This window comes from Heterodontus francisci, chromosome 9 (genome assembly GCF_036365525.1).
Source record: "Heterodontus francisci isolate sHetFra1 chromosome 9, sHetFra1.hap1, whole genome shotgun sequence".
Taxonomy (NCBI): domain Eukaryota; kingdom Metazoa; phylum Chordata; class Chondrichthyes; order Heterodontiformes; family Heterodontidae; genus Heterodontus; species Heterodontus francisci.
In genome coordinates this window covers 111983102-111997404 of record NC_090379.1, presented here as the reverse complement: position 1 = coordinate 111997404, position 14303 = coordinate 111983102, and the positions used below count along the sequence as shown (strand labels likewise).

The 14303-nt window shown below is 44.2% G+C and overlaps 1 protein-coding gene across 4 annotated transcripts in view; it reads right to left on the bottom strand.

Annotated features, from left to right (window-relative positions):
- Positions 1–14303, bottom strand: part of LOC137373979 (cytosolic phospholipase A2 zeta-like) — a 181554-nt gene that overhangs the window by 13211 nt on the left and 154040 nt on the right. For 3 of the 4 annotated variants that reach the window (XR_010975748.1, XM_068039687.1, XM_068039689.1), the window contains exons 15-18: positions 11938–12052; positions 10592–10729; positions 6883–6990; positions 4197–4382 (exon numbers count right to left, since the gene is read on the bottom strand). Coding sequence is in view for 3 of the 4 variants with exons in the window: in XM_068039687.1 (XP_067895788.1) it covers positions 4197–4382; positions 6883–6990; positions 10592–10729; positions 11938–12052 (547 nt within the window). In the remaining variant the exon portion in view is untranslated. The remainder of the gene's footprint in view (positions 1–4196; positions 4383–6882; positions 6991–10591; positions 10730–11937; positions 12053–14303) is intronic. The other variant, XM_068039688.1, reaches the window with a different exon arrangement.

Sequence of the window (14303 nt, the reverse complement as noted above, 5' to 3'; positions counted from 1 at the left end):
TGAGAACACAAATAAAAGGCAAATTTAGGATACTGTTCTTCACATAGTGATCAATACCGTACTGTGAAAATGCATACAATTAATGAAAGTCAGGAGATGCCTGATTCAGCGGCACTCTTTGAACCCAGTACACAGTTTATTGATACTGGTTTAGAAATTCATGGAACCCCTTGTTTAGATGCTAGGAAAAGATTCACAAATTTGCTGATTCAAAATACTAACCCAAAGCGGAGGAAGACACTGAAATTGGCATATCATAATGTAGAACTAGCTGTAATTATTATAAGGAAATTGCCAGAAAGCTTAACTAGAGGGGGTGAACTTGATGGAGTGCAAACTAGCCCTAAAGATTTAATAATAATTCAATCATTTTTCCTTATGATGCAACTCAGGCTTGCCAATTGCGATTAAACCCAATTGCTTACTTCTGTTTGAAAGAATAGGAAAGACAGACCAGTCAAACAGTGGAACCAAAGTCTACAATATTGTAAATTCAGTTGCAGAAGATTTTTCAAAAGGAATTTGAAAAAGGTTGAAAAGGGAACAGAAAGATTCTCCAGAATTTGTCCAAATGGCACAATAACAAATTGAAGCTGCTGATGCTTTGGAATCAAATTCCAAAAGGGAACAATTAAGAGATGTTTTGGGAGTTTAAGGATCTTTTTGTCATACGACTGTGGTGAAACCAATTTACATGTGACCAGAATACCCACAGATCCTAACAAAAAAAAATTATGTTTGTGCAACAATACAGAATACCCTTAACATTCTTTCAATTGGTCCAAGAAATACATGGTAGGGTTGACCAAAACTAGAGGGCATAGATTTAAGGTGAGAGGGAGGAGGTTTAAAGGGGATCAAAGGGGTAAATTTTTCACACAAAGAATAGTGGGTATCTGGAATGAGCTGCCTGAGGAGGTGGTGGAGGCAGGAACAGTAGCAACATTTAAGAGGCATCCGGACAGGTACTTGAATGAGCAAGGCATAGAGGGATATGGAATTAATGCAGGCAGGTGGGATTAGTATAGATTAGGCATTATGGTCAGCATGAACGCGGTGGGCCGAAGGGCCTGTTTCTATACTGTACGACTCTATGACTAAATATTAAATAAACTGATGGACAGAAATACTGGAGAATGTAATTCAACTTATCTGGCACATTTTTAAAAAGTCCAAAAGACCAACACTTTTCTTTTGAATAAGGGACAGTACAAATCAAATGGATGCCCTCTGGATACTTAAATTCCCCAGTGGAGAATCCAGGGTAGGTGGGGATGTGAGAGGGAAATGGGATTAATGTAGGATTATAAATGGGTGGTTGATGGTCAGCATGGACTCGTTGGGCCGAAGGGCCTGTTTTGGTGCTGTATCTCTCTATGACTTTGCTATTTTCTTACAGAACAGAGATGAAACTTCGTGTAGACGACATATTAATAAAGTGACTCATATCCAGATAATTTAAACAAAATTAAAATTGTTCTTTCTGAGCCAGAAAACTGCTGGAGCTAGATTGTCATTAACTAAGGGACAAAGGTGTCAACAGAAGGTAAATGATACAGGATATGAAGTGGGGCCTGATGGATTTTGTCCACAGCTGAATCAGGTTAACCCATCAGAAGTCCAACCAATAGCAAAGAATTACATAGTTTTCTGGAAGTTTGTAACTACTCCCATTAATTTATTCAGAACAAAGCAGAAATCACCCAATCCTAAATTAAATTGTTAAGGGAAATGGAAGCCTGAGCTTGGGAACCTGTACACAAAGATGTTGCGAATGAGCTGAAAGACAAGCTTAATAGCAACTTATGCCTTGCCTATCCAGAGAAAGATAAAACATTCTTTCTTGAGACAGTTTACATAATTGTTTTAAATTATTCCTTTTATAGGATGTGGGCGTCACAGGCTAGGCCAGCATTTGCTGCCCATCCCTAATTGCCCTTGAGAAGGTGGTGATGAGCTGCCTTCTTGAACCGCTGCAATCCATCTGGTGCAGGTACACCCACAGTGCCTATAGGGAGAGAGTTCCAGGATTTTGATCCAGCGACTGCGAAGGAATGGGAATAAATTTCCAAGTTAGGATGGTGTGTGGTTTGGAGGGGAACTTGCAGCTGGCAGTGTCTGCTGTCCTTATCCTTCTAGGTGGAAGAGGTCGTGGGTTTTGGAAGGTGCTGTCGAAGGAGGCTTGACGAGTTGCTGCACTGCATCTTGTAGATGATACACACTGTGCGTCAGTGGTGGAGGGAGTGAATGTTTAAGGTGGTGGATGGGGTGCTGATCAAGTGGTATGTTTTGTCCTGGATGATGCCGAACGTCCTGAGTGTTGTTGGAGCTGCACATCCAGGCAAGTGGGGACTATTCCACACTCCTGGCTAGTGCCTTGCAGATGGTGGACAGATTTTGGGGAGTCAGGAGTTGGGTTACTCGCCACAGAATTCCCAATCTCTGACCTGCTCTTGTTGCCACAGTATTTATGTGGCTGTTCCAGTTAAGTTTATGGTCAATGGTAACTCCCAAGATGCTGAGAGTAGGGGATTCAGCAATGGTAATGTCATTGAATGTCAAGAGGAGATGGTTAGATTCTCTTGTTGGAGGTTGTCATTGCCTGGCATTTGTGTGGTGTGAATATTAGCATCAGTATTGTGTCGTCCATATTACAACAGTGACTCTACGTCAAAAGTACTTCATTAGCTGTAAAACGCCTAGGGACATCCTGAGATGGTGGAAGGTGATATAAAAATGCAAGTCTTTTTTTATACCAAGTCATTGTGCTTTCAAAAGCACAATACTTGACAACAGGTAGGTGCTTACACTAGGAAAACTCTTACCAAAGTTAAGAGGAAATCTGCAGATGGTGAAAAGGTTGTCTACAGAATCTATGTTCAAGGAGAGAGACTAATCATAGTTTCAACCTAATTAAGATGTAGAAAAAAAGGTGAGGCGATAGGAAAACGTTATTGCTATGCAAAATATCCTGAAGGAAATGAAATTTCATCCTACGATTTGCTGTCCAATGCAAACTATGTTTATTAAGAAACAAAATTTGAACATGGAAAAGAATTACTAATCCATATAAAAAATGCAGAATAATCCAGTGGGTAGTTTCTTTTCCATAAAGGGGACGATGTTACAGCAAGCTCATGATGAATCTTGCAGAGGTCACATGGGAACTTGGACTGCTTATGAAGCACTTAAAACAGGTGGGATACTGGAAGCAGATGTACCAAAATGTACAGGATTATGCAAAAGGTTACTTAATTTGTTGCAGATTCCAGACTTCTTCTCCTAAACAAAGAGCTTCATTTAAGGGAATAGTGACATATTTTTCCACTTTCCTTTTGAAATTTACGATTGAATCTGCTTTCACCACCCCTTCAGGCAGTGCATTCCAGGTTACGACAACTTAATATGTAAAGAAAACTCTTCATCTCCTCTCTGGTTCTTTTGCAAATTATTGTAAAGCTGTGTCCTCTGTGTACTGACCCTACTGACACTGGAAAGAATTTTTCCTTATTTACTCTAATAACACTCTTCCTAATTTTGAACACCTTTATCAAATGTCATCTTGACCTTCTTTGCTCTAAGGAGAACTAACCCCAACTTCTCTAGTCTCTCCATGTAACTGAAGTCTTTCATCTCCGGTGTCATTCTGGTAAATCTCCTCTGCATCCTCTCTAAGGCCTCGACAATGTTCCTGAAGTGTAGTACCCAGAATTGGTCATAATACTCAAGTCTAAACAGTATTTTTAAAAAGTTTAACATAACTGATTTGCTTTTTGTACTCTATTCCTCTGTATATAAAGCCAAGGATCCCATATGCCTTTTTAAAACGGGCTTCTTAACTTGCCCTTCCATCTTCAAAGATTTATGTATGTAAACCCCTGGTTCTCTCCTCCTTCACTTGTTTCTCTCTGTCGTCCTCCACTTCTATTTCTCTCTCCTCTGCTAAGTAGGGATGAGCACCAAAGGTAACTTGAAAATAGAAAGCCAATGTAAAAGTAACAGTCACAGAAATGGCTACCACACATGTTTTGGGGACCTGATCTATGATATCACAGATTGGCTAACGCTGGGTTCCAAATGCTTAGTTGTATCATGCAGTTAGCATGCATCAATACTGAAGACTTAATAAAATACTGCAGTATTACAGACATACAGGCACAAAACTTGCTAGACAGATAGACAGACAGATAAAGTACTTTGCCCATTTATGAAGTTGTGGTTCTGCTCATACATCCGATGCAGAAAGAGGCCACGTAGGAAGTTGTAGGTCTCTGTTCCTGACAGACGGGACACAAATAAGTTCTTTACTATACTGTCCAACATGCTGGCTGGAATGACCGTCCGCATTTGAGGGTGAGATCGATGTGATAGTGAACGTTTATCTGTAACAGCAACATATCAGCACATCACCTTCAGATCAGAAGACAGAGAGCAGCTTTATCGTAAGTGTGAAACTTAACAGTACAAATCACTTCAAGAAATGTAGCTATAATGCACAGGTCATTAAAAGTTATGCTCAGTACAGAATCAGTAACAGCTTGCATGTCTGAACTGAAGGGTTCAAACGATGTTTATAAACCATACATGATGTGTTTCAGAGTTTAGCAGCTTAATTACAGCCCTACTGCTCACTCCCAGCCATTCTGAGCCTGTAGGAACATAGACATGTGCTTAAAAGAAAGACAGAATAACAAAGTTATAACTGATAGTTGGAGCGACAAGTTGCATTCATTTTTAACATAATAAAATGTCCCGAACTACTTCACAGGAATAATGAACAGAATTTGACACCAAGCCACATAAGGAGATATTAGGGCAGGTGACCAAAAGTTTGGTCAAAGTGGTAGGTTTTAAGGAGCATCTTAAAGGGAGAGAGGTTTAGGGAGGGAATTCCAGAGTTTAGGGTCTAGGCAGCTGAAGACATGGCCATCAATGGTGGAGTGATGAAAATCAGGGATGCGCAAGAGGCCAGAATTGGAGCAGTGTGTCGATCTCGGACAATTGTAGGGCTAGAGAGGTCACAGAGATAGGGATGGGAAAGGCCATGCAAGGATTTGAAAACAAGGATGAGAATTTTAAAATTCGAAGTGTTGCCGGACCAGGAACCAATGTAGTTCAGCGAGCACAGTGGCGATGGGTGAACAGGAATTGGTGCAAGTTAGGATACAGGCAGCAGAGTTCTGGATGAGCTGAAGTTTAAAGAAGGTGCAAAGTGGGAGACGAGTCAGAAGAGTATAGAAATAGTGAAGTCTGGAAGTAACAAAGGCATGGATGAGGGGCTCAGCAGCAGATGGGCTGAGGCAGGGGTGGAGACTAGCGACATTAGAGATGGACGTAGGTGATTTTGGTGATGGAGTGGATATATGGTTGGAATGTCAATTCAGAATCAAAAAGGACAAGGCTGCAACTGGTCTGGTTCAGTTTCAGATTGTGCCAGGGAGAGGGATGGATTCAGTGGCTAGGGAATGGAATTTGTGGCAGAGAATAAAGACAATGGCTTTGGTCTTCCCAATGTTTAACTGGAGGAAATTTCTGCTTATCCATTACTGGATATCGGACAAGCAGTGTGACATAACAGAGACAGTAGAGGGTTTGAAAAAGGTTGTGATGAGGTAGATATGGAAGTCATTAGAGTTCATGTGGAAGCTAATGTAGTGTTTTTTGTCATCAAGGGGCAGCATGTAGATGAGAAATAGGAGGGGACCACAGATGGATCCTTGGGAAATCCAGAGATAATCCTGCAGGAGTGGGAAGAGAAGCCATTTTCTGGCTATAATTAGACAGATAAGAATGGAACCAGGTGAGAGCAGTCCCACCCAGCTGGATGACAGCAGAGAGGCGTTAGAGGGGAATGGTGTGGTCATCTGTGTCAAAGGCTGCAGACAGGTCGAGAAGGACAAGGAAGGAAAGTTTAGCTTTATCACAGTAACATAGGATGTCATTTGTGATTCCGATAAGGACTGTTTCAGTGCTGTGGCAGGGATGGGAACCCCACTGCAGATATCCAAACATGGAGAAAGATGGACACGGATTTGTGAGGCGACAACACATTCAAGGACTTTGAAGGAAAGGTTTTGCAAGGACAGAGGAATCAAGGGTGCGTTTTATGAGACAGTGGGTGATGACAGCAGATCTGAAAGTGAATGAAGGAGAGAAAACTGTTAACAATATCACCTAAAATGGGGAGGGCTGGGAAGATCGGTGGTCAGCAGTTTAGTGGGAATAGGGTCAAGGGAGTAACAGGTGGGTTTCGGAGACAAGGTGAGCTCAGAGAGAGCATGGGGGCAGATAGGAAAGAAAGGTAAGACTTCAGAGCAAGGGCTGGGTTGGGGGTCAGGGGGAACGTTTGGCTTGGTGAGCTAGGGAGAAGGGAGGTCAAGTGGCAGACGTAACTGAATGGGTGGTCTCAATTTTAATGAGCTCCTTGCACTTGTTGTTGGAGGTGAGGGTCGAGGGGCAGAGAAAGGTTTGTAGTGGGTAACATAAGCCAACGTTTATTTTTGCATTACAGGATGATCCTGGAATAATAGTGAGCAGTTTTGGCCGAGGAGAGCAGGACCTGATGGTGATTTATGTGATCCAGCCAGATCTGGCGATGAATGTCCAAACCAGTTGTCCATTATAAATGCTCAAGTCTGCGCCCCTTCAACTGAAGGGAGCTGAAGAGAGATGGGGGCCGTACAAGGGGGAATGACCAGGGTGAGAAAAAAATAAGAGTTTTACACTTACTAAAGGGTCCCATTTAATCATAAGCCTCATGACTTATCAGCCTCTTTGTGTCTCTCAAAGACTTCCTGCATCTCAGTCAGTACTCTGTACAAATGGCAGGGCTGGGCTGGCAATTATTGGCTTTTGTAATAAGACAGAGAGACAAATTGGTACCTGTCACCCTGATAGCGTCATGTAAACTCTGCAACCAGGTGTTGGAGGTGCCGATCGTCTCCCTCAGGATCTCCTCCAGGTTTGCTGCAAAAGCACTACCCCATTGGCCTGCACAGGAAGGAGTACAATCATTTTCATTTTTTTCTTTCCCCAGTTGCTTAGATTGTCCACCCCACCCAAGGGTGAAGATACCCACCCTCCCCACCAACCAAGGCTGCAGCTTCCCCCCTACCCAGGGAATGCAGAACCCCTCCCAACCTCATAAAAGTGCAGAATCCTTCCCCCTTCCACTGAGGGTACAGACCTCCCCATCCACTGCTCTAAGTGTGCAGGCAGGTGCTGTGGTGCAGTACTGAGAGACCTCCAGGAGCTATTCTTCAAGTTGAGATTGCCTGTATATGTGAGCGAACCTCACATTCTCAGTCTGGGCACTGGATACTGATTAGGAGTAAGAACCTTGAATATATTACTCCACCATGACTGACTCGCTGCCCCCACCCCAACACCAAACATCACTCCGGGGCACCAATTCCAATTTTATCACCCCTACTCCTGCCTGAGATCAGCTAATTCAACACAAATCAAGCCAACGTTAATCCACATAAAAAGCATATTACAAATTACTTCCCCAAAGGAGCCATTATTCCCCATGACAGATTTTTTTTTTTATTCATTCATGGGAAGTGGGTATCACTGGCTATGCCAGCATTTATTGCCCATCCCTAATTGCCCTTGAGAAGGTGGTGGTGAGCTGCCTTCTTGAACCGCTGCAGTCCATTTGGAGTAGGTAGACCCACAGTGCTGTTAGGAAGGGAGTTCCAGGATTTTGACCCAGCGACAGTGAAGGAACGGCTATAGAGTTCCAAGTCAGGATGGTGTGTGACTTGGAGGGGAACTTGCATGTGGTGATGTTCCCATGTATTTGCTGCCCTTGTCCTTTTAGTTGGTAGAGGTCGCGGGTTTGGAAGGTGCTGTCTAAGGAGCTTTGGTGCATTGCTGCAGTGCATCTTGTAGATGGTACACACTGCTGCTACTGTGCGTCGGTGGTGGAGGGAGTGAATGTTTGTTGATGGCGTGCCAATCAAGCGAGCTGCTTTGTCCTGGATGGTGTCGAACTTCTTGAGTGTTGTTGGAGCTGCACCCATCCAGGCAAGTGGAGAGTATTCCATCACACTCCTGACTGGTGCCTTGTAGATAGTGGACAGGCTTTGGGGAGTCAGGAGGTGAGTTACTCGCCTCAGGATTCCTAGCCTCTGACCTGCTCTTGCAGCCACGGTATTTATATGGCTACTCCAGTTCAGTTTCTGGTCAATGGTAAGCTCTGGGATGTTGATAGTGGGGGATTCAGCGATGGTAATGCCGTTGAATGTCAAGGGGAGATGGTTAGATTCTCTCTTGTTGGAGATGGTCATTGCCTGGCACTTGTGTGGCGCGAATGTTACTTGCCACTGATCAGCCCAAGCCTGGATATTGTCCAGGTCTTGCTGCATTTCTACACGGACTGCTTCAGTATCCGAGGAGTCACGAATGGTGCTGAACATCGTGCAATCATCAGTGAACTGGCCTTATGATTGAAGGAAGCTCATTGATGAAGCAGCTGAAGATGGTTGGGCCCAGGACACTACCCTGAGGAACTCCTGCAGTGATGTCCTGGAGCTCAGATGATTGACCTCCAACAACCACAACCATCTGCCTTTGCACTAGGTATGACTCCAGCCAGCGGAGGGTTTCCCCCTGATTCCCATTGACCTCAGTTTTGCTAGGGCTCCTTGATGCCATACTCGGTCAAATGCTGCCTTGATGTCAAGGGAAGTCACTCTCACCTCACCTCTCGAGTTCAGCTCTTTTGTCCATGTTTGAACCAAGGCTGCAATGAGGTCAGGAGCTGAGTGGCCCTGGCGGAACCCAAACTGAGCGTCACTGAGCAGGTTAATACTAAGCAAGTGCCGCTTGATGGCACTGTTGATGACACCTTCCATCACTTTATTGATGATTGAGAGTAGGCTGATGGGGCGGTAATTGGCCGGGTTGGACTTGTCCTGCTTTTTGTGTACAGGACATACCTGGGCAATTTTCCACATTGCAGGATAGATGCCAGTGTTGTAGCTGTTCTGAAACAGCTTGGCTAGGGGCGTGGCAAGTTCTGGAGCACAGGTCTTCAGTACTATTGCCGGAATATTGTCAGGGCCCATAGCTTTTGCAGTATCCAGTGCCTTGTCATTTCTTGATATCACGCTGAGTGAATCGAATTGGCTGAAGTCTGGCATCTGTGATGCTGGGGACTTCAGGAGGAGGCCGAGATGGGTCATCAACTTGGCACTTCTGGCTGAAGATTGTTGCAAATGCTTCAGCCTTATCTTTCGCACTGATGTGCTGGGCTCCCCCATCATTGAGGATGGGGATATTTGTGGAGCCACCTCCTCCAGTTAGTTGTTTAATTGTCTACCACCATTCACGCTGGATGTGGCAGGACTGCAGAGCTTAGATCTGATCCGTTGGTTATGGGATCGCTTAGCTCTGTCTATCGCATGCTGCTTATGCAGTTTGGCACGCAGATAGTCCTGTGTTGTAGCTTCACCAGGTTGTCACCTCATTTTGAGGTATGCTTGGTGCTGCTCCTGGCATGCCCACCTGCACTCTTCAATGAACCAGGGTTGGTCTCCTGGCTTGACGGTAATGGTAGAGTGGGGGATATGCCGGGCCATGAGGTTACAGATTGTGGATGTGTACAATTCTGCTGCTGCTGATGGCCCACAGCGCCTCATGGATGCCCAGTTTTGCATTGCTAGATCTGTTTGAAATCTATCCCATTTAGCACGGTGATAGTGGCACACAACACGATGGATGGTATCCTCAATGTGAAGGCGGGACTTCGTCTCCACAAGTACTGTGCGGTGGTCACTCCTACCAATACTGTCATGGACAGAAGCATCTGCGGCAGGCAGATTGGTGAGGACGAGGTCAAGTATGTTTTTCCCTCGTGTTGGTTCCCCCACCACCTGCCGCAGACCCAGTTTAGCAGCTATGTCCTTTCGGACTCGGCCAGCTCGGTCAGTAGTGGTGCTACCGAGCCACTCTTGGTGATGGACATTGAAGTCCCCCACCCAGAGTACATTTTGTGCCCTTGCCACCCTCAGTGCTTCCTCCAAGTGGTGTTCAACATGGAGGAGTACTGAGTCATCAGCTGAGGGAGGGCAGTAGGTGGCAATCAGTAGGAGGTTACCTTGCCCATGTTTGACCTGCTGCATACCATAATGGACAAAAAGGAAATGACAGACTCAAAAAATTAATACTTCACATTGTTTTCTCGATAGAGGAAGATGACAAAATGCTAGCGGTACAAGGGAACCTCAAACTAAGTCATGAAGAGGAACTTATTGGAATTAAAGAAAGAAAATGGTAATGGAGAAAATAATAGGACTTAAGATAGACAAATCTCTCGGATCTGGATGGTTTCCACCCCAGGGTATTAAAAGAACAGGCAGTTCCCTGAACTGTGCCTTTGGATTGGAAATAGCAAATGTCACTCCACTACTGAGGAAAGAAGGAAAAAATAGGAAACTACAGACCTGTCAGTTTAACAGGCTCAAGGGGCTGAATAGCCTACTTCTTTTCCTATGCTCCTTCTTAACACACACTTCCCCAAAGCAGCCATTACCCCACATATGTACTGTTATTTTAGGACTTCAGATTTAGTTGTTAACTGTACCTTCGAAGAAGCTCAATCTAATTTCTGGGTGTTTCTCTATCAGGTATCCCATGAAGAACTTGCTGCCAAAATGCTGAATGGGAATATAAGCTCCATATTTTGGAATTCCAGCTTCATAAGGAGTGCACTCAAACCATTCTGCAAAAGATAGAAGAATCTGCTTCCTGTTGGCTTTTTAATAAAATTATTACACCAAGTTGCATTCCATAATGAAATAGAAGGACCGAAAGGCCAGTGCATAGCCCAGTCAAGATGTATTTTAAGATATGATACTGGGATCTTCTCAATATTATTCAAACACCGTCAGGGCGCTGATGTATTCTCCTGATGATGTGATGGGATGGACAGGTGTATCATATAATTCACCTGCATAGAAAGCTGAAAGCATGCAGTGCACCAGCTGCTAACCACAATAGAAAAGGCCATAAATAATACCTACATTCTCCTCGCAAAATCAATAGGGCTCTCTTAGTAAACACTCCACACACTCTGTGGATCAACAGGATACACTATACCTAAAGGCACATAAGCAACCGGGCAGTTTTTCCCAGGGAAAAGTACCACCCCTGCATATCTAAATAAGGCCCCAAATCCCAAACTGACTGGCTCTCAGTTTGAGAGGTATCTGCTGAATTACAGGGCAGAATTTTCCAGATGTAGAAAACTTTTGGCCTACAGGACTATTATTGGGTCCCGACCCCAGTGGCAGCAGCAGCATGCCTTCTGGTTCAATTATCCGCAAGGTAGTTAATTAAGAACCAGCCTCCGGCATCGCCGCCCAATTGGGGATGGCAGGCGGCCTGAGGAGGCAGGAGATTGATTCAGTGCAAGGATGGCCAGCAGGCTTCACTGTGCCTGCAGTGCTGAAGGGAACACAGCAGGAGCGGGAGGGACGCAACAGAAGCTGATGAGAGCAGCTGCCACTGCATCACCCTCAGCACTATCTGAGACATCAACTTCCAGGAGCTCCTCATACAATGGGAAGCCTCTGCCAGCGGAAGACATCAGCCGTGTCATATTTTGCCGGTAAAGGTTAGAAAGGCTTGAACTCTCACGCTGCCCTGATCTCCCACTGCGCAGCTGCCTCCTCTGAGTTGCCGAAGTGCTGATACAGCATATAGCATGTGTAAATTGCTATGTCCGCGGAAGATTGCAGTTAATTGCCTAATGATTCAGTTTTATTGGCTTACTGCTGCTGTTGGATGGGTTACTGACTTCAGACTCAGCCTGTCACTGGGAAAAGCGGCCAAAGGTGAGAACACATCAGCAAACCAGTCCGACACAGCTCTAACTTTGCCGCCCCCCTCACAAAAGGACTGGTAAAATTCCCCCCATAAGATCTGTACCTGCAAAATCTCTAGCGCTGACATCTGACTTCACGTTAATACTGGCGTAGATGGGATATGGGTTCTGCCCCCTCCTCACAGCTCTCTGCTGGTCTGACAGCTTGGTTTTATTTTCCTAATTATAAAGACATTACTTTAGGCATTTCATTCACCTGTACCGAATATTTAAAATATCTACCGCCTTCATTGGGTAAAAGGCAACAATCATTTTTAATGACCGTGAACGCTCCTTTTGGGGGTGTATTGATACGTAACAGGGAGTGATGGGAGCCTAGCAACAGTTAGAAGAGAAAGGGATGGATCAACCTAGCAACAGACAATGTGTTCAAACAAGACCTTGAGGATGAATCTTTTAGGCCCAAACAATAACGAAACAAGGACACCTAGACTTATGTGATCTGCTGACAATGTTGATGGCTGTTGATCTACGAAGGTCATAGAAAAATGTAAACTTGTGTGCTATGGACAAACATATACTGAAGTTTACTCAGAATTAAGACGTTACCATATAGGCAATGCCAGTCACAGTTTGATAAAAAGAATCTATAAGAATAGCCATGTTTCCCTTTGTTCAACGGACACAAACAATACATACCTACATTCAAATATGTCCTATCTGGTAGCAATACGCCGGTTGTAAATTGCTTGTCGTGCTGAAGTTTAAAAAGTAGTGATTGAATCACGAACTGACTTCATTACTAAGTGAACAACAAGAAGGTTTTTAATAATGGGGGTGATCACCCAGATCTATGACCTTCACAGAAACCCATCACCCCATCAAGCAAGATATAGATAGAGTTTGCCTGCCTTACATTGTCTCCTTGTAGGTGCATTGCCCATGGATTGGAGCTCGGAGAATGTCAGCTTGAGCATAGCAAAAGATCAAGGATCCCCAAGTCTGGGTAGATGTGCTGCTATAGCCTAACTTCCCAGAGCACTGGTAAGCTTCCCCTTGTTTAGCCAGCGAGCAACACTTTACCATCAGGGTTACAGGATTATGAGAGTTGCATGGGAAACATTCCCAAATCCAGAGCCAGGTCTCTCCTCCACCAGACAGATTGGCATCTCAATTATTACCAGTGCTTTGGAGAATTGCTCATCTTGGATACTGGATTAATGAATGTGTCACAGATGATTGAATCAGTTCCAAATGCCTTTCAAGTTGTCATCTTGGTAATGTGCAATCGCAACCCAAAACCATACTCCTTACCTCCTCTGCCACTTCCACCCAGAAATCTGACTCCTCACTTGGCAGACTGCAGGTATCAAGGTTCCAAAATGTATGGAACTCTTGACTGTATTGAGACATAACATATCCTGTTTCTCTCTGTGGGGGTGCAGCTCGCAAACCCAAGCCCTCACAAAAGCAAAGCTTTAGGGATCTTCAAGTTTGGGTAAAAAGGTATTTCTGGAATTTAACCTCCTAGAGCACTGGTAAGTTTCCATTACTTTTCCAGTTAGGACTACTTTACCTATTAGAGTACTGAAAGAATCTATGGAGGTTAGCAAGTGGTAAAAATATAGGATATGCAGATAGTTTTGAAGTCCAATTCCACATACTCGGCTTACTCACCAATAACAACTTCATCTAGATCTTCATCTAAAAGAGGCACATGGCTACCACGAGGCGATTCCATTTCTGGGAAGTTGACAGACAGGCCAGTGTTAGCAGGAGCCCTCCCCTCCCTCCCTTGAATTCTTTTACTTTTTTGCTACAATCTACCTCACTTTGATCCTACATCTCACACATGGCTAGGGGTGCCAAACCATGCGGTTGAATAGTTTGAACACATCATCTTCTACACCAGCACCATAACCTGCAATGAGATGGGATAAAGACAAACACCGGAGAAGTCTTCACACCATTCTCGATATGATCCTGTGTCCAAACTAAAGCCACAAATCATTGGAATCCCAGATATTGACAGGAATCAATAATTGGAACAGATGCCCGTGTACCATATTACATTGGTCTACCAATGTCTCAAGATGCTAAGTGAAATGCATTAGATCCACAGGTTAATCTGTCAGCATATCAACTGAAAAAGTGTCAATTCATTCAGAAATGCCTGCCACAGACTGAAGAAAACAAAGCTTCATCATGTGTCAAAAAATGTTATAATTTCTTGGATGACTTTATGCATACAACACTCTAGCCATGCTGACTTGATGTCAACAGCCAATGATATGATCATCTGTTTAATCATAATTCCAAGGATTCTTTCCTTTACAGTACTCATTCATGTCTTTCATCTCCCATAGGGCTGTACCCTGGGGGCTGTCGATCAAGAGGAGAATCACTAAGCAGCAACAGAGAACGTGAGACGAACTAGCAGACATTCAAAACCACTGTGCACAATTGGAGG